General features: G+C 42.0%; 1 protein-coding gene across 12 annotated transcripts in view; it reads right to left on the bottom strand.

Annotated features, from left to right (window-relative positions):
- SSH2 (slingshot protein phosphatase 2) overlaps positions 1 to 25,676 on the bottom strand; it is a 313,558-nt gene that overhangs the window by 26,303 nt on the left and 261,579 nt on the right. For 10 of the 12 annotated variants that reach the window (XM_058444977.1, XM_058444971.1, XM_032163109.2 and 7 more), the window contains 4 exons: positions 22,007 to 22,201; positions 16,472 to 16,565; positions 16,209 to 16,337; positions 4,612 to 4,658 (listed from right to left, as the gene is read on the bottom strand). In XM_058444977.1, coding sequence (XP_058300960.1) covers positions 4,612 to 4,658; positions 16,209 to 16,337; positions 16,472 to 16,565; positions 22,007 to 22,201 — 465 coding nt within the window. Of the gene's footprint in view, positions 1 to 4,611; positions 4,659 to 16,208; positions 16,338 to 16,471; positions 16,566 to 22,006; positions 22,202 to 23,186; positions 24,231 to 25,676 lie in introns of those variants that run through there. The other 2 variants (XM_032163114.2, XM_032163113.2) reach the window with 1 other exon arrangement.

Below are 25,676 nucleotides of genomic sequence, written 5' to 3'. Positions count from 1 at the left end.
AAAAAAAAAAAAAAAAAAAAAAAAAAAAACTCCCTTAAACTCATCTGACTGCATTACTGGCTGCTATGGCATCAATGTATCTGAAGATTCTTCTACACTAAGATGCTTGCAGAAGAGTTTCTCTCTCTCAAAACAGTCTTCTATTATCTTTCTCACTGCACAATCTCAATAAATGCTTGAGTTCCATTTACCAAATGTTATCTTTTCTTAATGCTGTGATTTAGACATAGCTGGATGTCTAAGTTTACTCCAACAATACAACATGGACTCACTCATTTCTCTCTGAGACATTGCTTCCTTCTCAGCACAAATGTGAAGTTCTATAAACCCAAACTCTGAAATCAATGAAATGAATACAGAAAAAGAAAGCAGCCATAGCTAACCAAATCTGTGGTTAAAGTCAAGTGGCCAAAAATTTTCTCAGACACGAATTGAATCTGTTTTAACTTGACATCAAAGCTGATAACTACAATTTTTTTTAAAATTTAATTTAAAAAGTGAGCTTGGCCAGGCGCAGTGGCTCACGCCTGTAATCTCAGCACTTTGGGAGGCTGAGGTGGACGGATCACCAGAGGTGAGGAGTTTGAGACCAGCCTGGTCAACATGGTGAAACCTTGTCTCTACTAAACATACAAAATTAGCTGGGCGTGGTGGCACACGCCTGTAATTCCAGCTACTTGGGAGGCTGAGGCAGAAGAATTGCTTGAACCCAGGAGGCAGAGGTTGCAGTGAGCCGAGATTGCGCCATTGCACTCCAGTCTGGGCAACAAGAGTGAAACTCAGTCTCAAAAACAAAAAAAAGGGTGCAATTGCTATGGAAAACAGGAGAGCAGTTTCCCCAAGGGTAAACACAAAATTACCACAGGACCCAGCAATTCCTTTCCAAAGAATAAATCCAAGAGAAATAAAAACATAAGCCCACCCGAAAACTTGTACACAAATGGTCACAGCAGCATTATTCAAAATAGTTGAAGAGTGGCTCTTTGTTAGCTGATGAACATTAGTGATTTCTAGGGATTGTTGGGGCAGGGGTAAGAAGAAAAATGGAGGTGACTCCTGAAGGGTACAGGCTTTCTGAGTTGAAAAAATGTTCTAAATGGATTGTGGTGATAGTTGCACAGCTCTGTGAATATACTAAAAATCAACAAATTATACATTTAAAATGGGTGAATCGTGAATCGTATGGTATGTAAATTATATTTCAATAAAACTTTTAGAAAAAAAGGCAACACTCCAGCCTGGGTGACAGGAAAAAAAGGAAAAAGAAAAAAAGACAGGCAACACACTTTCCTTATTTTATTATTTATTTATTTATTTATTTTCCCCAAGATGGAGGCTTGCTCTGTCGCCCAGACCTGGAGTGCAATGGCACGATCTTGGCTCTCTGCAACCTCTGCCTCCCCTGTTCAAGCAATTCTCCTGACTCAGCCTCCCGAGTAGCTGGGATTACAGGTGTGTGCCACCACTCCCACCTAATTTTTGTATTTTTAGTAGAGATGGGGTTTCACCATGTTGGCCAGGCTGGTCTCAAACTCCTGACCTTGTGGTCTGCCTGCTTCGGCCTCCCAAAGTGCTGGGATTACAGGTGTGAACCACCTTGCCAGTCTCCTTATTTTATTTAAAATAAAAATGAACAATCTCCCACCTCTAATCCCATACCTCATAATAAATTATGGCACTATCTTTCTAGAGGCAGGACACAGCTTCCCAATCCTTTTCATTACAAAGCTGTAGGCAGTCACTGCCAATTGGAACTGAAACTCCTTGAAACTTTTTTCCCATCTCAGCACCAGAGTATCATTTTATCAGAGTAACATTTTACTTTGGGTAAAGTTCTGAAGTCAGTAGATCGGATGGAAATGGCCTTAATGTCAAAATTACCCTTGAAATTAACATTTTACTTTGGGTAAAGTTCTGAAGTCAGTAGATCGGATGGAAATGGCCTTAATGTCAAAATTACCCTTGAAAATCCCATTAAGTCATCTATAGGCAGCAGTATATGTGGTTTTGTGTACAGATCCCTGAACTATAATTCTTCACATATTAAAATTTAACAATCGGCCGGGCGCGGTGGCTCACGCTTGTAATCCCAGCACTTTGGGAGGCCGAGGCGGGAGGATCACGAGGTCAGGAGATCGAGACCACGGTGAGACCCCGTCTCTACTAAAAATACAAAAAAATTAGCCGGGCGTAGTGGCGGGCGCCTGTAGTCCCAGCTACTCGGAGAGGCTGAGGCAGGAGAATGGCGTGAACCCGGGAGGCGGAGCTTGCAGTGAGCCGAGACTGTGCCACTGCACTCCAGCCTGGGCGACAGAGCAAGACTCCGTCTCAAAAAAAAAAAAAAAAAAAAAAAAATTTAGCAATCACTGAATTTAAGAAACAGGATCTAAGTAGCTATCTGGGAATTTGACCATACTGTTTTTAAAGACAACTAGATATAGTTAGTTGCATTTTATAATTTAGCTTCTAAGAAGCAAATGATATGATGGGTCTAATCTCCAGCTGGGGTTATATTCTAAATTCATATGTATATATGACATGATTCCAGTGCAGTTGGCAAACACTGCTATACCTCATCTCAGACTTAATATTAAACACTGTATCTAGGTTTCCCAGAATTACAGATTTTTTTTTTCCCCGACAGAGTCTCACTCTGTTGCCCAGGCTGCAGTGCAGTGGCATTATCTCGGCTCACTGCAACTGCCACCTCCCGGGTTCAAGAAATTCTCCCGCCTCAGCCTCCCGAGTAGCTGGGATTACAGGCGCCTGCCACCACACCCAGCTAATTTTTTGTATTTTTAGTAGAGACAGGGTTTCACCATGTTAGCCAGGCTGGTCTCTAACTCCTGACCTCAAGTGATCCACCTGCCTTCAGCCTCCCAAAGTGCTGGGATTACAGGCGTGAGCTACTACGCCTGGCCAGAATTACAGAATTTTTAAAGCTTGATGACTGGAGAAGTTTGTAAAAAACATTGTCCCACTCCTAAAGAAATCTTAAGGAGACTCTTGTATATAAAGCAGATGCAATGTTATTAATCTTGTTGAACTATGGGGTCCTTATGCTTCAGGGGCATTTCCAAATAAGGCAAATGGCAGATATAGGATTAGAACTGAGGTCTCTGAATTCCCAACACAGTTTGCTAATTGATTTTCTCTCCTTATCTGCCATCAGCCAAGTCACAGTGTTCAAATATGTGTGAACATACCTATCATTCATTCACATTCACTGAGCACCCTCTTGTTATACAGCTCTGAGCTAGGTAGATAGTAAGCTATAAGCAAGACTAAGATACAGTCTCTGCCTTGAAGAACTCTAGACTTTCTTATTAAGTTTTCCAAGTTTTATTTAACTTCAAATTTTAAATTAAGCAATCAGATTCCCCTCCCCCGCCCCGGAATTCTTTGTATAATCATTTGGCTTAAGTCCTGGTCCAAGTTCATTTTGCCAATTATGAAATACTTTTCATGTGGGGAAAAAGTAGGGAGTATTTATCCACTAATGGTAAAGATAACCAGGAGGCTTATGGCTAAGAAAACAGGCAGCCAGCAACCATCACTACCTCTTGAGTCTCAGCTGCTCTTATCTCTTTCCACAATGAGTTAGCATGGCAAATTTCAGACCTGATTTTCTCTTTTCTTATTGGGATTATCTGATCTCCTAAAGTTAATGAACTTCAATAAGAAACTTAGTAGGCATCAGCTAAGGGAAAAATGGCAGCTTTTTACTTGCTGAATGTTCACTGTAGTCTCTATTGTTACAATCAAACTTAATAACCATGCTGCTTAGGGACAGTTTTCTTAATATAAGATAGGTCCTCTTCAATTTCAGAAGCTTGTCCAGTTCACATCCATAACCTACAGAGTCTTTAAGCAGCTTACTACACAGGATAGGGACTGAGTCTTAATTTATCTGTGGATCCCCAGCACCTAGCACTTTGTCCCACAGAAGACGCTCAATGAATGTTGAATGAACAGCTCTGTGAACCCAACATATGCAATTCTATGTATTCTTGCATAAAAATAAAAATTTGATTTTAAACGTCACCAATGGTTTGCACATTTGTTCTTCAAAGCCCTTCAATAAAAGCAGCTGATATTTCTTGGGAGGTCGGGGGGACGAAACAGAGGGAGAATAGCTGTTTTTTTTTCTTCTTTTTTCTTTTTTTTTTTGAGACAGCGTCTCGCTCTGTCACCCAGGCTGGAGTGCAGTGGCGTGATCTTGGCTCACTGCAAGCTCCGCCTCCCGGGTTCACGCCATTCTCCTGCCTCAGCCTCCTGAGTAGCTGGGACTACAGGCGCCCGCCACCATGCCTGGCTAATTTTTTGTATTTTTAGTAGAGATGGGGTTTCACCGTGTTAGCCAGGATGGTCTCGATCTCCTGACCTCGTGATCCACCTGCCTCGGCCTCCCAAAGTGCTGGGATTATAGGCGTGAGTCACCGTGCCCGGCCCAGCTATTTTTATTTTTCTTAGATTACATCTGATTAGAATCAGTCAGATGCAACTCTTAAGATTAAAGTTACCCACTGATACCTCTTTGATGGGAAAATGAAAAGATAAAACAGGGACTTCTGTCACACAGGGGTGCCAGCTATTGCTTTGTGTGCTTACCCTCGGTTCTGTAAGTCCTCTAAGTTGGAGGCATTCCATTCTGAGCCCTATGGAGCCAAAAAGACAAGGTTAAGGAGTATTAGCAAACCAACCCAAACAATACTTGAAAAGGAGCAAGGGAAGGAGAAGAACTTTCAAAAAGAAGACTAATAACATCTACCCAGTGCCCTTTAAGTTGCCAGGCACTTCATATGTTATCACATTTAGTTTTCACAAATGATGGAGTAACAATGTTATTTTCATCTTCATTTTTACAGATACAAAAACCAACTCATAGAATTCAAATAATTTTTGCCCATGATCATAGAGCAGGAGAGGTGTCTTTAACCATCATCCAATCTAAATTAGATGTCTTCTGTCATTCTTGCTCATAGTAATCTCCTATTTTCCTCAACAGCATGTATCACAATTTGCACCTATATATTTATTTATGTGCTTACTTTCTTTTTTTTTTTGAGACGGAGTCTCGCTCTGTCGCCCAGGCTGGAGTGCGGTGGCGCAATCTCGGCTCACTGCAAGCTCCGCCTCCCAGGTTCACGCCATTCTCTTGCCTCACCCTCTCCGAGTAGTTGGGACTACAGGCACCCGCCACCACGCCCGGATAATTTTTTGTATTTTTAGTAGAGACGGGGTTTCACCGTGGTCTCTGTCTCCTGACCTTGTGATCTGCCCGCCTCGGCCTCCCAAAGGATTACAAGCGTGAGCCACCGCGCCCGGCCTTACGTGCTTACTTTCTAACTACCTTTAATATAAGCTCCTAGAGGTCAGGAACCACCTCTTTTCTTCCCTATGGAAACCCATGCAACTTGCACAGTGCCTGGCACCTGGCAGGTGCTCAATAAACATTTGCTGAATTTTTATAGATACAAAAGCAGCATTATTATGCATTGAACTACACCTTATTCCAAAGCTCACACTTTTTTTTTTTTCTGAGACAGCGTCTCGCTCTGTTGCCCAGGCTGGAATGCAATGGCGTGATCTCGGCTCACTGCAACCTCTGCCTCCCGCGTTCCAGCAATTCTCCTGCCTTAGCCTCCTGAGTAGCTGGGATTACAAGTGCACGCCACCATGCCCAGTTAATTTTTGTATTTTTTAGTAGAGGCAGGGTTTCACCATGTTGGTGATGCTGGTCTGAAACTCCTGACCTCGTGATCCACCCGCCTCAGCCTCCCAAAGTGCTGGGATTATGGGTGTGAGCCACCGCGCAGGGTCGCTCACACTCTTTTTAGTGCATTAAGTTGCATCTAAGGAGTTAACGGACAGAACTTGTGTGTGGCAGGAGAAGAGAGTGAAATAGCAGCTTCTGTCAAACAAATGAGGGAAGCATTACATGTAAAATTTTAAGATAGCGATAAATGGCAAACTTTGGGGGAGGAGGTTCTGCCGATGATCTGGAGGACACAATTATTAATATTTTGCCATATTTGCTTTCTTTCCTTCTTTCCCTTTTCTTTCAGTACATATCATACTTTTCCCCCGAACCATCTGAGAGCATTTTGTGCACCATGACATTTTATTTCAATACTTGAGTATGTATCATCTAAGAACATTTTCTTACATAATATCATGATCATACCAAAGAAATGTAACATTAATACAATAACCTAAAACACTACACATATTTGAATTTCTACAAATGTCCCCAAAATGTCCTTTATATTTACTCAATCAAGGATAATTCTTCACATTTAGTTGTCATGTCTCTATCCTCTAGCTACATTTTCTTTTTTTTTGAGACGGAGTCACCCAGGCTACAGGGCAGTGGTGTGATCTTGACTCACTGTAACCTCCACCTCTGGGGTTCAAGAGATTCTCCTGCCTCAGCCTCCCGAGTAGCTGGGATTATAGACACGCATCACCATGCCCAGCTAATTTTTGTATTTTTAGTGGAGACGGGGTTTCACCATGTTGCCCAGGCTGGTCTTGAACTCCTGACCTCAAGTGATCCGCCTGCCTTGGCCTCCCAAAGTGCGGGGATTACACGCGTGAGGCACTGTGCACAGCCTACTACCTTCTTTTTTCTGAGACAGGAGTTTCACTCTTGTTGCCCAGGCTGGAGTGCAATGGCACAATCTCGGCTCACTGCAACCTCCTCCTCCGGGGTTCAAGCGATTCTCCTGCCTCAGCCACCCAAGTAGCTGGGATTACAGGTGCCTGCCACCATGCCCAGCTAATTTTTTGTATTTAATAAAGATTTCACCATGTTGGTCAGGCTGGTCTCAAACTCCTGACCTCAGGTGATCCGCCTGCCTCGGCCTCCCAAAGTGCTGGGATTACAGGTGTGAGCCACTGCGCCCAGCTACTTTGTTTTTTTTTTTTTTTTTAGAGACAGAGTCTTGCTCTGTTGCCTAGGCTGGAGGGCAGTGGCACACTGCAGCCTTGAACTCCTGGGCTCAAACCATCCTCTTGCCTCAGCCTCCCGAGTAGCTGAGACTACAGGTGGGCAGCACCATGCCTTGCTAATTTTTTTACTTTTGTTTCTTAGAGATGGGGTCTCACTATGTTGCCCAGGCTGGTCTCAAACTCTTGGCCTCAAGTGATCCTCCCCACCTTGGCCTCCCAAAATGTTGGGATTGCAGGAGTGAACCACCACACCCAGCCTAGCTTTAATCTAGAACAGTACATCTTCTGCTTTCTTTGGGAGTGTGGCAGGGGGTCTTTCATAATATTGACATATTGACATTTTTGTAGACTCCACATCTGTTATCTTGGAGAATTCCCCACAATCTGTATTTTTTTTTTTTTTTTTTTTTGAGACAGAATCTCACTCTGTTGCCCAGGCTGGAGTGCACTGGCACGATCTCAGCTCACCGCAACCTCTGCCTCCTGGGTTCAACTGATTCTCCTTCCTCAGCCTCCTGAGTAGCTGAGATTACAGGTGCACGCCACCACGCCCAGCTAGTTTTTGTATTTTTAGTAGAGATGGGGTTTCTCCATGTTGGTCAGGCTGGTCTCGAACTCATGACCTCATGATCCGCCCACCTCAGCCTCCCAAAGTGCTGGGATTACAGGCATGAGCCATTGTGCCCAGATGTATGTCTTTTTTTAAGAGGCGGGTCTCGTTATGATGCCCAGGCTGGAGCTCAGTGGCTATTCACAGGTACCATCATTGTGCGCTATAGCCTTGAACTTCTGGCCTCAAGCGATCTTCCTGCCTCAGCCTCCTGAATACCTGAGACTACAAGTGCATGCCACCATACCTGGCTTGTATTCAATTTTAGAGTGCTTTTTCTATTCTTTTCCATTTAATATTTTGGGCATACAAAACTTTTATGTGATTAAAAGTCAAAAGCTTATTAAAAAGTAAACTTAGAGGCTGGGTGCAGCGGCTCACATCTGTAAACCCAACACTCTGGAGGCCGAGGCAGGCGGATCACCTGTGGTTGGGAGTTCGAGACCAGCCTGACCACCATGGAGAAACCCCGTCTCTATTAAAAATACAAAATTAGCCGGGTGTGGTGGCACATGCCTGTAATCATAGCTACTCGGGAGGCTGAGGCAGGAGAATTGCTTGAACCTGGGAGGTGGAGGTTGCAGTGAGCCGAGATTGTGCCACTGCACTCCAGCCTGGGCAACAAGAGCAAAACTCCGTCTCAAAAAAAAAAAAAAAAAAAAGTAAACTTAGAAGTCTCACTCTCACTCCTATCGCTTTAATTCCTATTGGTGACATTTTCATTAGTTTCTGATTTGTTCTATTTTGAAAAAATATAAGCAAACATATACTTATTGCTACTTCTTACTCATATTACCAATTCTTACACGAAAGTAATATGCTACACATAATTTTTTATTAATTGCTTTCATTTTACATATATTTCATTTTATATATCCTCAAAACCACTAAATGTAACAGTTCATAGAGATCTCATTCTTTCCTACATCTGCATAGTACTTCATGAGTACTGATATAATAGTTCATTCAACTAGTCTCCTATGAACGATATTTCTTATTTGTGGAAATAGGTTTGCTAGGTCAAAGGCAGAATACAGTTTTGTTAAACACTGCTAAATTTCCCTCCGTAGAGGCCAAAAACAATTCTGTGGTCCCACCAGCAATGCATGAGAGCACCACTTTCCCCACAGCCTTTCCAATAAACTGTTTGGTTAAGCTTTTGAATTTTTGCCAACCTGATAGGTGTCTCAGTGTAGTTTCAATTTGCATTTCTCTTAGAAGTAAAAGTGAGCAACTTTTCATTGTTTCAGATCTATTTTCTATCTTTGAGCTATCTGTTCATATCTTCTGAAAAGGCAGACATTTTATTTTATTTTATTTTATTTTTGAGACGAATCTTGCTCTGTCGCCTAGGCTGGAGTGCAGTGGCACCATCTTGGCTCATTGCAAGCTCCACCTCCCGGGTTCATGCCATTCTCCTGCCTCAGCTTCTCTAGTAGCTGGGACTACAGGCGCACGTCACCACGCCTGGCTAATTTTGTTTTTTGTATTTTTAGTAGAGATGGGGTTTCACCGTGTTAGCCAGGATGGTCTAGATCTCCTGACCTCGTGATCTGCCTGCCTCGGCCTCCCAAAGTGCTGGGATTAAAGGCGTGAGCCACCGCGCCTGGCCAGACATTTTATTTTATATATATTTTTTGAGACGGAGTCTCGCTCTGTCGCCAAGGTGGAATGCAGTGGCGTCATCTTGGCTCACTGCAATCTCCGCTTCCTGGGTTCAAGTGATTCTTCTGCCTCAGCCTCCCGAGTAGCCGGGATTACAGGCACGTACCATCATACCCAGCTAATCTTTGTATTTTTAGTAGAGATGGGTTTCACCATGTTGGCCAGGATGGTCTCAATCTCCTGAACTCGTGATCTGCCCGCCTTGGCCTCCCAAAGTGCTGGGATTACAGGCGTGAGCCACCACGCCTGGCCAGGGCAGACATTTTATAATAAGAGTTTACTCTTTCAGAATTAAGAGGCATTAATGGAATTTAGCATTACAAGACTTAGGTTCAAGTTCTGACTGCCCTTCCTACTGTGGGTGGGGACATTAGGGCCAACTGCCTAACCTCTCTTTTTTTTTTTTTTTTTTTTTGAGATGGAGTCTCGCTCTGTCGCCAGGCTGGAGTGCAGTGGTGCAATCTCGGCTCACTGCAACCTCTGCCTCCCAGGTTCAAGCGATTCTCCTGTCTCAGCCTCCCGAGTAGCTGGGACTACAGGTGTGCGCCACCACACTCAGCTAATTTTTGTATTTTTAGTAGAGATGGAGTTTCACCATGTTGGCTAGGATGGTGTCCATCTCTTGACCTTGTGATCTGCCCGCTTCAGCCTCATAAAGTGTTGGGATTACAGGCATGAGCCACTATGCCTGGCCAACCTCTCTGTCTTTATCTGTAAAATGAAAACACCCTTCCCGCCCCAGTCGTATATATTTAATGGGTACATTTCCCTCAAATTATACATGCAAAGTTTTTCCCATATTAAAATGGAAAACCCCTCTCTCTGTCATAAATCCTCCTGCAGACTCTGTCCTTTCTCCCTTTCCTTCATGGCTTCATAGAAATAAAATCAAATACTCACTTTCTGGATGGGTGCAGTGGCTCACGCCTGTAGTCCTAGCACTTTTGGAGGCTGAGGTGGGCAGATCACCTGAGGTCAGGAGTTTGAGACGAGCCTGGCCAACATGGTGAAACCCCGTCTTTACTAAAAATACAAAAATTAGCCTGGTGTGGTGGTGCATGCCTGTAATCCCAGCTACTTGGGAGGCTGAGGTATGAGAATCACTTGAATCCGAGAGGCAGAGGTTGTAGTGAGCCGAGATGGCACCATTGCACTCCAGCCTGGGCAAAAAGAGTGAAACTCCGTCTCAAAAAAAAAAAAAAAAAAAAAAAGAAAAGCAAACACTCACTTCCTCATTTCCCACGTTATCTCATTCATAGCACTTGGGCCTCTGCCCTCATCACTCTTGCTGATGTTACTAATGACCTCTCCTAATTGTCTTATCACCACTGTATCCTTATTCCATTGGCCTTCTCTGAGTATCTATCTGATATGGCTCATCATGCTCTCCTTCTAGAATTAGATCAGACTGTACAAGTACCTAGTCTCATGCCTCACACAATAAAGAGGATCGACAAATGTTTGTTAATTGGAAGATCAAATGTGACCAGTAAATGAAGCACTATGAAAATTGTTTAGTGTTGTGTAAGTACTATCACATTACAGGTGATCTGTAATCTGGCCGTTGAACTGGGAAAGCTCAAGGACACTGTGCTGAAGTTCCATTTAGGAAAAGGTCAGTAAGTGATGTACAGGCAAGGGCCCTGCTGGCTTGTTTTAAAAAAATATGGGAGGCTCTGAAGGCTCTGCTCAACCTTAGAAAACAAGCTTCTGCACCAAAGAAATAGCCAAGAAATACAAAGGACTTCAAGGAGACAGATGCCAAACAACAGGGGCTGAGAAGTTAAACTGGAGCCAGCGAAATGTGACCACCTCACTTCTTAATTTAGAAATCTAAATCCTTCGTGGAACTCTGTCCAGTTAGATGAAAATAACATTGATGTGATGGATAAAGTCCCTAGTTTTCATCTACCTGTCCAGAGAGAGTTCAGCCTGACAATGTGAAGTGATACCTATCCATTGGCAAATGAATTAAAGGCACTGGTTACTGACTCACTGAAGCCCATACAAAGTGACTTGGGCTACTGTTAGGGCTGCTTCAGGTTCAATCTGAAAGACCTGGAGACCACTTGGTATAATTACTTTTCTGTCCTCAATACAAATGCCATGTATATTAGACTTCTGGGGCCCTTCGCAGACCCAATTTCCTCCCCCATGCTTCACAGGCTTATGGTAACATAATTCTACCGAGGTTTCCATTATGTTCTATGTAATTATGCAAAGCATATTCTAATTTTACTGAAGTGTAAAATGAAACCTTTGGACTATAATACATTTTTAAGTAAGTTCATTTCCATCTTTTACTCTGGTTCCCTTGCACTGTACGCTGGCCCAAAGACCCAAGTAACTGATTTCTTTTCATGCTACCCTCAGGAAATAGCCTTGCTGCAGTCCAACTGTCCAAGGAAAATAGAAGACGACAGCACATTTATAGCAAATAAGGACTGTACTGTGGGAGTTCTGCTAAGATAAATATAACTTGACATAATATCCAAGGACTGGTATCTCTGTCCGTATTTTATCATATCATTCCTATAGCCTCAATACTGTAAGTCACATTACTGTGGCAACCAGGCATAAGCTGTTTATTAACTTTCCCTTCTAAAAGAAGTTTATGTCACACCTCCTATTCAGGGACAAAAATCATGAATGTGATAAAATAATCCTTTCTATTACTGTCTCACCTATTTACACACTGTTTCTCTTCATCTCCATTAAAAGTAACCAATTTGAGGATTTTTTTTTTAATTTTAAGTTCAGGGGTACATATACAGGTTTGTTACATAGCTACACTTGTGTCATGGGGGTTTGTTGTACAGATTATTTCATCACCCAGGTATTAAGCCTAGTACCCATTAGCTATTTTTTCCTGATCCTCTCTCTAGGCTGAATTTTTCTATGAAAAGGAAACACTTTCCCAAAAGATGTCAAATCTTGTAATGTCAAATCTTGAAAAAGATAATCAGCAGTAAAAGTTCTATTTTTTAAATTCATGAGCAAAATTACTGGTTACATGTCCAATATACTTGTTTGCCTGCTTTTCTGCAAAGGGTCTCTATCAACATCTAGCTTTTTCTCAGCCAAATCGGACAGCCTCCAGGAGAGCTGTTGATACTGAAACAGTTGGGCAAAGGCTTCCAGCTCAGAGAAGTGATATGCTTGTAAGGGTGTAGAATCTCTTTTTCTAGAAACACCCTGGCTTCCCACCAATCAATTCTCTCTTCTCAATGCAGCTTTTATTTAAGCTATAATCTACACTTTCTCACTCCATACCAGCTGGATACTTTTCCTAATAAACAGATCTCTGTGCAGTACACTGCAGAGCTGAGCATTCTTCCAAAGGGAAGGAGAAATCCTGTTGCCTCTCTTTACTCAATCTGGTTGAGCTCCAGGCATGGCAGCTATGCACAAGATGAGATGACTCTGCAGAAAATCAACACCACCACTTGCAGCTAGAATGCCTCTTTTTCCGTGTCAACTGCTAGGAAAGCCAGCAGGGCAAAGACTCAATGGAGAAGAGATAGGGATTTGGACATAGGATATGGCAGTGTAAACAAAGGGAGGAAGCCACCAAGGAACAAGTATAATAAGATGTTTAGACAACCTATTCATGCATTTACTTTGTTAAGTAGGAGTTAAATTACAGTGTTCCTCAATTTTGAAGTTTTTTTTCCCCAAATAAATATTCACAATAGAAAGAAAATGTCCATTTTCTAGAATACAGAATTATATCTGAAGCTGAAGAGATTTTCCTTTGTTCAAAAATATGTACATATATACACAATGCTGATGTTCAAAAAAAGTACACAGATGTGTATTTAAAAAGTAAAAAACTCTATGTAATACTCCAATAGTGAATATATGTAATAAATTTGTCCAAATCCATATAATGTACAACACCAAGAGTGAATCCTATTATAAACTATGGGCTTTAGTTTATAATGATGTGCCAATGTAGACTAATGAGCTGTAACAAATGTTACACTCATTTGTTACACTCCACTCTGGTGGAGGATGTTGACAGTGGGGGAAACTATACATGTGTTGGGATAAGTTGTATATGGGAAATCTCTATACCTTTTGCTCAATTTTGATGTGAACCTGAAACTGCTCTTTAAAAAAATAAAGACGATGTATCATATCTGTGTGTGTATACACAAAAATATATATGTACATCTATAAATAAAATTAAAAAAGATTGGGGCTGGGAGCAATGGTTCATGCCTGTAATCCTGGCACTTTGGGAGGCCGAGGCGGAAGGATCAGGAGTTCAAGGACAGTCTGGCCGACATAATGAAATCCGTCTCTACTAAAAATACAAAAAATTAGCCGGGCGTGGTAGTGTGTGCCTGTAATCCCAGCTACTCGGGAGGCAGAGGCAGGAGAATCGTGTGAACCTGGGAGGTGGAGGTTGCAGTGAGCTGAGATCACGCCATTGCACTCCAGCCTGGGCGACAGAGCGAGACTCTGTCTCAAAAAAAAAAAAAAAAAAAAAAAAAGACTGGAAGGCGATATTATATAACAAAAGATGATGGTGATTATCAGTCTTGATGATTAAACAAATATGATAATTTGTTGTCTTCTAAAGTTTTTTAAAATGAACATGGATTATCATTATTTTTAGACAGGGTCTCTCTTTGTTGCTCAGGGTGGAGTGTAGTGGCATGATCATGGCTCACTGCAGCCTCGAACTCCCAGGCTCAGGTGATTCTCCTGCTTTGGCCACCCCAAGTGCTGGGATTATAGGTGTGAGCCACCACACCTGGCCAGAATTATTTTTTTAATAAGAAAAAAATTCAGGACAGAAGATTACACCTGACGATAATGAAATGATGGTATTAATCTACTGGCACAAATGCTCAAATGCATTTGTAGTTGATTAGGGAAATGTAATTTTGGGGAAATTAGATTGTTTTTTCTGCTTACAATACTATTAAAATTTGCTTGCATGGCCTAAAATATACCATTTGAGGAGTAGTTCTTGAGTGGGTGGCACCAGAGACACAGGGAAGCATGCATGAAATAAAACAGGTTGATCAGTCAGAAACTGACTGTATTTGATATTTATCATGTCTATATTCTTTTACGTGTTAAAAGTCAAGCTTAATGGGAAACTTGATTCCCAAGTTTGCAGCTTCAGTCACATGAGCTCCTTTTGACTACAGATATTTGTCCTTCATAAAAATTAGTCTCAGGGAAACAGTTGGGAGGGCCCCATAGAATCAGTGACTCACAAGTTTTCTATAGATAACACAAAGATTCTTTCCAATAATACAAGAGCAGGATATATCTGAATCCTTGTGGAAGTATACATAAGAGACAACAAAGCCAGGTGTCTTGCAAATGGAAAAGCCAATGACAGTTTTGTAGTATGATCTACAACCAGAAATGCCAACACATATTGGTCAGTTAAAGTAATGGAAAAGAAGTCCCTCTCCCAGCTCACAGCTTTTCATGAGTAATTTCATTGCTAATATACCACTATGAATCACTCTAGACACATATATCGCAGAGTGTCAACAAGTTATTTCAGGGCACAAGCCTTCAAAGGCATAGTCTGAATGCCTCATGAAATAAACTCTTGAATATTCAGAGTGAGGTGGATCCAGTTTAGTCAGTTCCTGAGCATTTATTCTCCTTCTCTTCTGTTTCCCAGCTTCTAATCATTTCACAGTTCATAAACATCCTCAACAAGAGAAAGGAAGTGAAATTCAAACCAACTGATTTACTTCCTTGTAAGCATTTTTGTGAAAGTGTGTGGGAAGTGGACACAAAATGAGGTTTTGGCATTCTCCATTGATTTTAATTATTCTTGTTAACTTTGTTCCCACTACGTGTACAGATAAGAACTAAAACTTTAACATTTGAGAGAAAAATAGATTTTAGAAGCTTTCAAAATCTACCTGTCGGAGAGGTCTCCTTGGGCTAATTACAAAAGGTCACTAAATGTTCAGGAACCATGAAGAACAATTTTTAGTCACCAATTTTTTGGTAATCATAAAAGTAGGGACTCAAAGTGTAGCTACAAGGTTTCATATGTTTGAAAGTCCAGTAGTCTCTTGTCTCTCAGTTATATAGTAGCTCCCACCAGCTCTGCTCAGATATATCAGACCTTAGACACATTTGGCAGATTTGAGAGTGACCTTAAAGGATCATCCTACTTGGGGCCAGGTGAGATGGCTCATGTCGGTAATTTGGGGCCAGGTGCGATGGCTCATGCCTGTAATCCCAGCACTTTGGGAAGGACTAGGTGGGCGGATCGCTTGAGCTCAGGAGTTCGAGACCAGCCTGGGAAACATGGTAAAACCCCATCTCCACAAAAAATACAAAAATTAGCTGGGGGGTGGTGGCGGCACACGCCTGTGGTCCCAGCTACTCAGGAGGCTGAGAAGGGAGAATCACTTGAGCCTGTGAGGTTGAGGTTGCACTGAGCCGAGATTGTGCCACTACACTCCAGGCTGGGCAACAGAGTGAGACCCTGTTTCAAAAATAAAAATTAAATTAAAAATGAGGGCCGGGCATGGTGGCTCAGGCCTATAATCCCAGCACTTTGGGAGGCCAAGGCGGGCAGATCACCTGAGGTCGGGAGTTCAAGACCAACGTGGCCAAGATGGCTAAACCCCGTCTCTACTAAAAATACAAAAATTAGCTGGGTGTGGTGGTATACGCCTGTAGTCCCAGTTACTCGGGAGGCTGAGGCAGGAGAACTGCTTGAACCTGGGAGGCAGAGATTGTAGTGAGATGAGATCATGCCACCGCACTCCAGCCTGGGCGACAGAGCGAGACTCTGTGACACACACACGCACACACAAAAAAGTAAGAGAATAATTAGGAAGTGATGAGGTTTGAGTACTTATCACTTTTGTCTTTAAAGTAAGTTACATTTTATTTATGTATAATAAAATTTAACAATTACCCCTGCCCATGAGTCCATATGGGCTAGCTTTAGCACACCACTTAAAGTGGCCTTAAAACTTACCAAGAACACATGCTCAAATATCTGTGTAGGGCTATCCATTTGACCAAGGATCACTATCATTTCATTGTCTATAAATTCCTTGAATTCCCGCAAGTTGCACACCATTTGCATTTCCAACTCTGTTCTTATCTGAAACAAAGATGATATATTGTACCCATCTCTTAAAGTCCCTCTGTACTTTCATCCATGCACTATTTCCAGCCCCACACCTACTGTTATCCCACTGCTAGCCTTGGAACAAACAAGGACTCAAGGTCTCTTACCTCTTTGGATGTAATATTCTCCAAATCTTTCTGCATCATGATTTCCCTTAATTTGGTTTTAATTAGCCTTTCTGTTCGTTCACGTTCAGTAGGTCTGAGAAGAGAGAAATAACGATTACTCTTAAGCAGGAATTTGATTAAGTTAATGAATGTACCATTTGATTAGGTTTCCGATTTAGCAAACCTTGCCTTTATTACCCTCAAATTCATATTGTGGAAGCATGGCAAAATAAAATTGTATTTTAAAAAGCTTATTAATTTTCAGAATGTACAGAATTTAAACGTTAGAAATTATTACTTTGAAGAGTTTATATGTGTCTAAAGCCCTAAATACATTCATGTATACAGATCGTGAGGGAGCAAAGACAATTTGGGTATACTGATTGTAATACTTTTTTGTTTTTGTTTTTGTTTTTTGAGATGGAGTCTTGCTCTGTCCCCCAGGCTGGAGTGCAGTGGTGCGACTTCAGCTCACTGCAAGCTCCACTTCCTGGGTTCACGCCATTCTCCTGCCTCAGTCTCACGAGTTGCTGGACTACAGGCGGCCGCCACCATGCCCGGCTAATTTTTTGTATTTTTAGTAAAGACAGGGTTTCACCGTGTTAGCCAGGATGGTCTCAATCTTCTGACCTCGTGATCTGCCCGTCTTGGCCTCCCAAAGTGCTGGAATTACAGGCGTGAGCCACTGCGCCCGGCCGATTGTAATACTTTAATGGAGGACCATACCCATACTTTTTTCTGTAAGTATTCTTGGGTATTACTTACTGAGCTCTTATACCCAGATGGCTACACCAGTACTATGACCTACCATGGAACTAAGTCTTCTGTGGTTTAAAATGCCACCTTATGCCAATAAGTCAATGTTGTGGTTCTAGAAAATGGGAAAGAAAGAAGAATGATCCTGTCTTCTTCAGTAAGGCAAATCCTCTCCCAAAATCGGTTCTAGAGATCAACACCTTAGAGCATGGGTCCCCAGTGGGTACTGGTCAGTGGCCTGTTAGAAGCCGGGCAGCAGAACAGGAGGTGAGCGGCGGGCAAGCATTACTGCCTGAACTCCACCTCCTGTCAGATGAGTGGCAGCATTAGATTCTCACAGGAGCGCAAACCCTATTGTGAACTGCACATGCGAGGGATCAAGGTTGCGTGCTCCTTATGAGAAGCTAACTAATGCCTGGTGATCTGAGGTGAAACAGTTTCATCATGAAACCATCCCCACTCTACTGCTCCATCTGTGGAAACTGGTCTCTGGTGCCAAAAAGGCTGGGGACTGCTGACTTAAGAGCCCTTCCATCCAGAATGCTTTCCTTTTAATGACAACTCTCACAATATCTCTGTGAAACACTTATCCTTGTTTTACAGGGAGAGGAAACAAACAACTGAAAAGCTAAATGACATGCTGATAACCACGCTGGGGCAGGAGAATTAGAACGCTCAGCCTAGCCTAATGCTCTACCTGAAGGATTATGTCACTTCCTTTAGTCTTCTGACTCTCTTGAAAATAAAATCACCCTTGGAACCTTAATATGAAATCAAACTCGGTAGCTGACTCTCCAATTATTAGAAAGGTAGTGGTTCAATGTAACTGGATACTCCTACTCTAAAGCATTATTTCAGATTATGCAGAATTTGAATGAGGTTGACAGAGAGTACTTTGTTTCATCTCCTCCCCAACTCCCACCATCTCCTCAAGAAAGGTATCTGGCTCTGCACCTCCTTATTTGGAGATGAAAATGGACTAAGCTTTCAGGCATCCTGCCTGCCCTTGCTGCCTACAGCCTTATCGCTGGTTGCAAAAATAGCTTTGGTAATCTCCAAAGATGGATGCTCTAACCCCACAACCTTGGGGCTTCCCACCACTTGGACTCTTAATTTCTCATGAACCCTACAGAATACGGCTAATACCTGAGCTGTTTCTCTTCAACCAGCCAAGGTATTCCTGTTTTAACTAGGATTAAAATTCTTATCCATGCTTTATTTGTCCTAGACATAGCTAATGGTAGAAAATAAATGTATAATTTCAGTCTTCCATTAAAAACAAATATTGGGCCAGGCGCAGTGGTTAATGCATGTAATCCCAGCAATTTGGGAGGCCGAGGTGGGTGGACTGCTTGAGCTTAAGAGTTTGAGACTAGCCCAGGTGATTGGCGAAACCCCGTATCTACAAAAAATAAAAATAAAAAATTAGCCAGGAATCGTGACACACAGCTGTAGTCCCACAGCTACTTGGGAGGCTGAGGTGGGAGGACTGCTTGAGCCCCAGAAGTGGAGGGTGCAGTGAGCCCTGATTGCACCACTGCACTCCAGCCTGGGTAACGGAGCAAGACTCTGTCTCAAGGAAAAACAAAAAGGTAAAAACAAATTTTAGTACCTGTGTTCATGGGTCAGATTCCCTAGTTCCTAAGCAATTTTTCCCTCAATCCCTCACAGGTGTTTGAGGCAGAGTGGCTGGGGAGTAGAAAGACCTAGGTTTTAATCCCAGCCCTGCTATTGGTGGTGTGACTTCTAACAAGTTCCTTCTCTTTCCTGAGCCTCTGTTTCCTTTTCTATAAAATGAGTAGAGCAGGCCAGGTGTGGTGGCTCACACCTGTAATCCCAGCACTTTGGGAGGCTGAGGCAGGTGGATCACCTGAGGTCAAGAGTTCGAGACTAGCCTAGCCAACATGGTGAAACCCCGTCTCTACTAAAAATACAAAAATTGGCCGGGCATGGTGGTGGGCGCCTGTAATCTTAGCTACTTGGGAAGCTGAGGCAGGAGAATTGCTGGAACCCGGGAGGTGGAGGTTGCAGTGAGCCGAGATAGTGCCATTGCACTCCAGCCTGGGCCGACAACAGTGAGACTCCGTCTCAGAAAAAAAGAAAAAAAGAGTAGAGCAATAATACCTCTCTTATGATATTCTTATGAGGATTAAACAACATGTATGAAGTGCTGGGCATAACACCAGATGTGTATCCCATATATATATATTCCCTTCTTCCTCCTTTCTTTGGATTTGAAAATATAAATTATTCACTGCAGAGTATTTCAGTCCATTTTGGCACACATTCTCCCTGTATTCTCAGCTTTGTTTTATAGGCTTTTCTAGTCAACTTAGGGAGGAGGAGGAATGGAAAAAGCATTACAACACACAAATCTGCTTTTTCCTCTTCAATTTCATTGGATAAAAATTTGGAAAATCCATAAAAATATAAAGTAAATAAAAACCACTGAAAATCCCTCTACCGAGATAATGATTAACACTCTGGCCTACAGCTTTCATGTATTCTTTTTCTATAAACAGACAGAAGTTCTTAAAATATATCTTAAAATTAGGGTTATTATTGTACGTACTAAGAACTAACAGTTAATAAGCCTCTATCACTTGCCAGGGACTGCCTTTATGTTTTTTGCTTAGGGATGTAAAGAGAGTAAGAGCAGTATCTTTCTTCCTCTCTTCTTCTTGTTTGTTGTGTAGTGTCAAAATCTTCTCTAATAAAATCTTTTTTTTTTTTTTTTTTGAGACAGAGTCTCGCTCTGTCGCCTAGGCTGGAGTGCAGTGGCGTGATCTCAGCTCACTGCAACCTCCACCTCCTGGATTCAAGTGGTTCTCCTGCCTCAGCCTCCTGAGTAGCTGGGATTACAGGCGCCTGCCACCATGCCTGGCTAATTTTTGTATTTTTAGTAGAGACGTGGTTTCACCATGTTGGCCAGGCTGGTCTCGAACTCCTGACCTCAGGTGATCCACCTGCCTTGGCCTCCCAAAGTGCTCAGATTACAGGCGTGAGCCACCGTGCCCGACTGTCCCTAATAAAATCTGGGAAAAATGGGAAGAAAAGTTACCTCTCTCTCATGTAAGTCTGGTTTAGAATGTGCTTTTTTGAGCTAGATGAGACATCCATTTCTCTGAAACCCATCATCCAGCTGTAAAGCATGAAATCACCAGTAACATTTCCCATGAATCTTTATCTTTTCAATTACTGTGAGATCTTGAAAAGACCAAGGCTACTGAAAAGAAGGTCCTAGCAGCAAAAACACTCTGTGCAAAGAAAGATTCCACTGCTTTTTTGACTGTTCCTTTCATACAGTTTTCGGAAAGTTCACCTTTTCTAGTAAAGAGCATTTTTTAGGGTAGGCGTGGTGGCCACGCCTGTAATCCCAGCACTTTGGGAGGCCGAGGCAGGTGGAGACCAGCCTGGCCAACATGGTGAAACCCCGTCACTACTAAAAATACAAACATTAGCTGGCCGTGGTGGCATGCACCTGTAATCCCAGCTTCTTGGGAGGCTGAGGCAGAAGAATTGCTTGAACTCGGGAGGCAGAGATTGTAGTAACCCAAGATCATGCCACTGCATTCCAGCCTGGGCGACAGAGTGAGACTTGGTCTCAAAAAATAAAATAAAATAAATTTATTCTGTTAAAAAAAAAACAACAAACAAACCATGAACTGTTTTGGCATGACTTTAGGAATCTAAAGGAGAATCCTGTTTGTAAAGTCAGACAGTAACTAGCTACTCTTCTTTCCCTGCTGTAGAATACCTTGGAAGTGCAGAAAGATCAAATTAGAGCAAAAGAAACATCATGACGAATTTACAAAGAAGGCACTAAGTGTAAAAAAATTTCCAAAATAGTCACAGAAGTTTCAACACACAGACCTAAAAAGGAAATAAACATCAGCTTTACCTTAGGCCTTTATCTAACCCACAGTACACTAGGGAGATTTAATTAAATCATACTGATAAGGACTTAACAAGGCAAAGGTAGAGCAGAATGACATCTGAATGATAAAATATTAAAAAAAAATTTTTTAAGTTAAAAATTAGCAGGCTGGGTGTAGTGGCTCACACTTGTAATCCCAGCACTTTCGTAGGCCGAGGCAGGAGGACTGAGGCCAGGAGTTTAAGACCAGCCTGGGCAACATAGTGAGACCTCATCTCTAAAAAAATAAAAATTTAAAAATTAGCCAGGTATGGTGGCACATGCCTGTAGTCCTAGGTACTTTGCAGGCTGAAGTGAGAGGATCACTTCAGCCCAGGAGTTTGAGGCTGCAGTGAGCTATGATTGTGCCACTGCACTCCAGCCTGGGTGACAGAGTGAGATCCTGTCTTTTAAAAAAAAATTAGCTTATTAGTTAGGCATTCTTTTAAGTTGACTGGAAACATCTTGTTTTCTTAAGTACTACAAACATGACTCTGAAAGCTTCTTTATATCACTCATATGCTTACTAAAATGATTCTTTCAGATAATGCAAACTCAAACTTTAGCCCAACTCCTTTAAACTCAAATTTCAAATTAGTGGAATCTGAATAATGAAATTTTATGGTATTGCAGTTTTTGACTATGAAGACTCTATTGTGTCTTGGGGTGAAGCTTCTCAGATCTTTGCAGACAACAGCAAGAACAGGATTCTTCATATGTGGCAGACACGTGCTACTGACAGTGACTAATATTCCTAGGTAAGATTAACTCCCCAAGAGAAAAGATTAGGGAGGAACATGCTTCTTATGACTCCTCAGGACATAATGGAGAGAACTTCCATAATCCTTAGCAAACTGACTTACATGTCGGTGAAGAGAGCTGGAGAGTCGGGTCGGTGGGACTGTACATCTTGCATAGCATTCCATTCATTGACTGAGGATTGATCTGAGTTGATATGGCTCTCATAATAACTCACCCAAGTGAGAAATAGGCTGCCTGGGTAGTAGTTATGTGCTCTGGCGACTTCACAAGCCTTGTGTAAGCTCTGTAGTGCAGACCTGAAAGATATGCTGGGCAATGAGCACCACAGAACTGTGGGGTGCCAAAGGCCAATAACCTGTGTACCCCAAACTCTTCTAGTTTTTAAATTCTATAGAATTTGTCCTCTGGACAATCTACTCCTTGAAAGTCAAGATTCTCCAATTCTGATTATACCATATTATCTATCCACAGCAATGGACAAGACATTTGCTGAAAGATATGATGCATCATTAAGGTAGGGAGAAGGCAAGGAAGGAGAGCTGACAACTCACCAGTGAAAAATAGGTCCAGGTGCCTATGGAGCACATGATCCTATAGTTGGAACCATGCGGTGACTGCCGTATCATTAGAAAACTAAAGATCTGAATAATTTGCCATATAAAGATTTGTTTCCCTCAGCACAGGATGTTACAGCATACATTTTCTGTAATTCTTAACAGGCTTCACAAAGATCACACAGATAGATGTCCCTAAGCCTGGAGGACATGTCCTTTAATGTCCAGGAAGTATTGATCTAATGATATTTATTATTCCTGCTGCCTTAGTCTCCTAGTCTCTTTAAATCCATGAGCTACTTTCTAAGAACAGATCTGGTTATTCTTTTTTGTTGAGACAGTGACTCACTCTGTCGCAGAGGCTGGAGTGCAGTGGTGTGATCTCTGCTTACTGCAACCTCCACCTCCTGGGTTCAAGTGATTCTCATGCCTCAGCCTCCCGAGTAGTAGCTGGGATTACAGGTGCATGCCAGTACACCGGGCTAATTTTTGTATTTTTAGTTGAGATGGGTTTTTGCCATGTTGGTCAGGCTGGTCTCAAACTCCTGGCCTCAAGACATCTGCCCGTCTTGGCCTCCAAAAATGCTGGGATTAGAGGCATGAGCCACCGTGCCTGGCCTAGCTCTGGTAATTCTGAGACTAATTAAACCTTCTGGCTCTGTCTGAACTCAGGAACCCAAGAAGAGTAAACAAATTGAAAAGTATGTTTTTCATTATATATGTGGGAAAAGCTTAAGCTAGAAATACTAGGAAGTTATACAAGAGCAAGAACCTTTCTACATTTTGTTTACCCAAGTGACTAAAAGAACACCTAGTTCACGAGTGCAGCTCAACTAGTATTTGTTGAGTGAAATGTCATTAGCTATAAACTAATGTCTCCCTAAGAAAAAAAGACATTATGGCCAGGCACGGTGGCTCACGCCTGTAATCCTAGCACTTTGGGAGGCCAAGGTGGGTGGATCACTTGAGGTCAGGAGATCGAGATCAGCCTAACCAACATGGTGAAACCCCATCTCTACTAAAAATACAAGGATTAGCTGGGAACGGTGGCACATGCCTGTAGTCCCAGGTACTTGGGAGGCTGAGGAGGGAGAATCGCTTGAACCCGGGAGACGGAGGCTGTAGTTAGCTGAGATGGTGCCACTGCACTCCAGCCTGGGTGACAGAGTGAGACACTGTCTCAAAAAAAAAAAGTATTTTTGTTTCCCTCATAACAAAAGTGATCCATGCCTACTTTAGAAAATCAGGGACCTCAGAGAAAAGGCAGAAATATCTTGTAATCCTGCCACCCTGAAATAACCACTGTTACGGTTTTAGTGTAGATCTTTCCAGTCTTTTTGGCTATGCATAGATGTATAATAAACAAAGATATGACCATATTCTCCATATCATCTATAACTTGCTCTTTTGCTTTACAGCCTATCATCAACATCTTTCCATGTCAAATATTTTTCAACTGGATCATTTTTAATGGTTGCATAATATTTAATGATATAGATGTACCATATTTACTAGTTCTACTTTTCAATCATTTAAATTGTTTTTCATTTTTTGCTATTAGTAGAACACTGACAAACATTCTTACAGCTAAAATCTTTGCACACATCCATGTTTACAAACTTAGAGTAAATCCATAGAAGCAGAGTTACTAGGACAAAGATCATGCAAAATGATAAGGCATATTGGCAAATCACTCTCCAGAAAGGCTGCTCCAGTTCATTCTTCCACCAATAGTACATCACAGTGTTTGTTCCTTGAATCCCTGTCAACCCTATACAATGTAAATTAAGAAAACAAATTCAAACCAATTTAATAAGAGAAAAATGTGTCAGTCCATTTTTATTAGGAAAACACATTTTTCCTTAAAAACAAAGTCGCAGAGTCTTTTAAAAATGCTTTCTATTATTCAAAGTAAGCCAAAGTCTCAAGAGAATACTCTGAGAATTTCAGTTTCATTACACAGATTCAAAGGTAAGAGCCAGCTTAGTGTAACTTACAGGATGCCTAATGCATGTTTCTTCATCTAGGAAACACATGCTCCAAAAGCATATGCCACAGAGTCTGGTGCAACTGTCCTAAAATACACTCAAGGCCTAGCCACCTCAGATACTCCAGCTGCATCGGAGTGGGAGGCTGCAGTAACTATCTTCCTGTGAAGGAAACACCTGGTCTAAATGTTGCTTTGATCCACACATCATCTATTTTTTTCCCCCTGTGACTTCAACTCACTACTCCCTATAAGGTACCTCAAGAAAAGTATATTTTGCAATAAGAGCTAGGACCAGTCAGTTTACTTTCACAGGGGTGTCCAATTTTTTGGCTTCCCTGGGCCACATTGGAAGAACTGTCTTGGGCCACACACAAAATACGGTAATGATAGCTGATGAGCTTAAAAAAAAAATTGCAAAAAAACTCATCATATTTTAGGAAAGTTTTATGAATTTGGATTAGAATTTTAGGAAAGTTTTATGAATTTGTGTTGGGCCGCATGCAAAGCCGTCCTGGGCTGCATGTGGCCTATGCGCCACGGGTTGGACAAGCTTGCTTTAGAACATCAAAGCTTGATTTCAGGTTATTACTTGAATTAAGACTGCTCTGTACTCTTCCCCAAAATATACCTGAAAATGCTGTCATTTATCGTTGTTACTGCTGTTTGGTTTTACTTGTTACTCAGGAATAGATAAGTCAATTGTCTTTAACTGAGCCTTAGTCAAAGGAGGTCGTAAATTTCCTGTTTTCCATGAGAAACTTACCTGCAAAATATGCCCTAACTCTAAAAATCTGGTCTAAACACATGACCTGAAACTGTTCTATCTCAATCACTGCAGGAAATGATAAGACTTAATTTTTCAGTGTGTCTTTGGACTCCACCCACCTCCATCCTATCAATTCTGTTTTCAGGGTTCGATTATCTCCCTGGGGTCTTTTTCAGGCTCTTTTATTTCTTGTTTTGCTTGCATTCTATCCATTCCACTCCTCGTGGGGACTTCTACTACCTAACAGGCAGCTGAATAGGAAACTGAAATTCAAATCCCTGACTGGGGAATGGATTCTGAATCTTGGTCACATCATTCTCTGGTTATATTAGATAATTTTCTAGATAATCTAAAATAAGAGAATAAGAGGCCAGGTGCAGTGGCTCACACCTCCAATCCCAGCACGTTGGGAGGCCAAGGCAGGAGGATTGCTTGAGGCCAGGAGTTCAAGACCAGCCTGG

The sequence above is a fragment of the Hylobates moloch genome, unplaced genomic scaffold, assembly GCF_009828535.3.
Source record: "Hylobates moloch isolate HMO894 unplaced genomic scaffold, HMol_V3 SCAFFOLD_10, whole genome shotgun sequence".
Taxonomy (NCBI): Eukaryota; Metazoa; Chordata; class Mammalia; order Primates; family Hylobatidae; genus Hylobates; species Hylobates moloch.
This window is presented reverse-complemented; position numbering and strand designations above follow the sequence as displayed.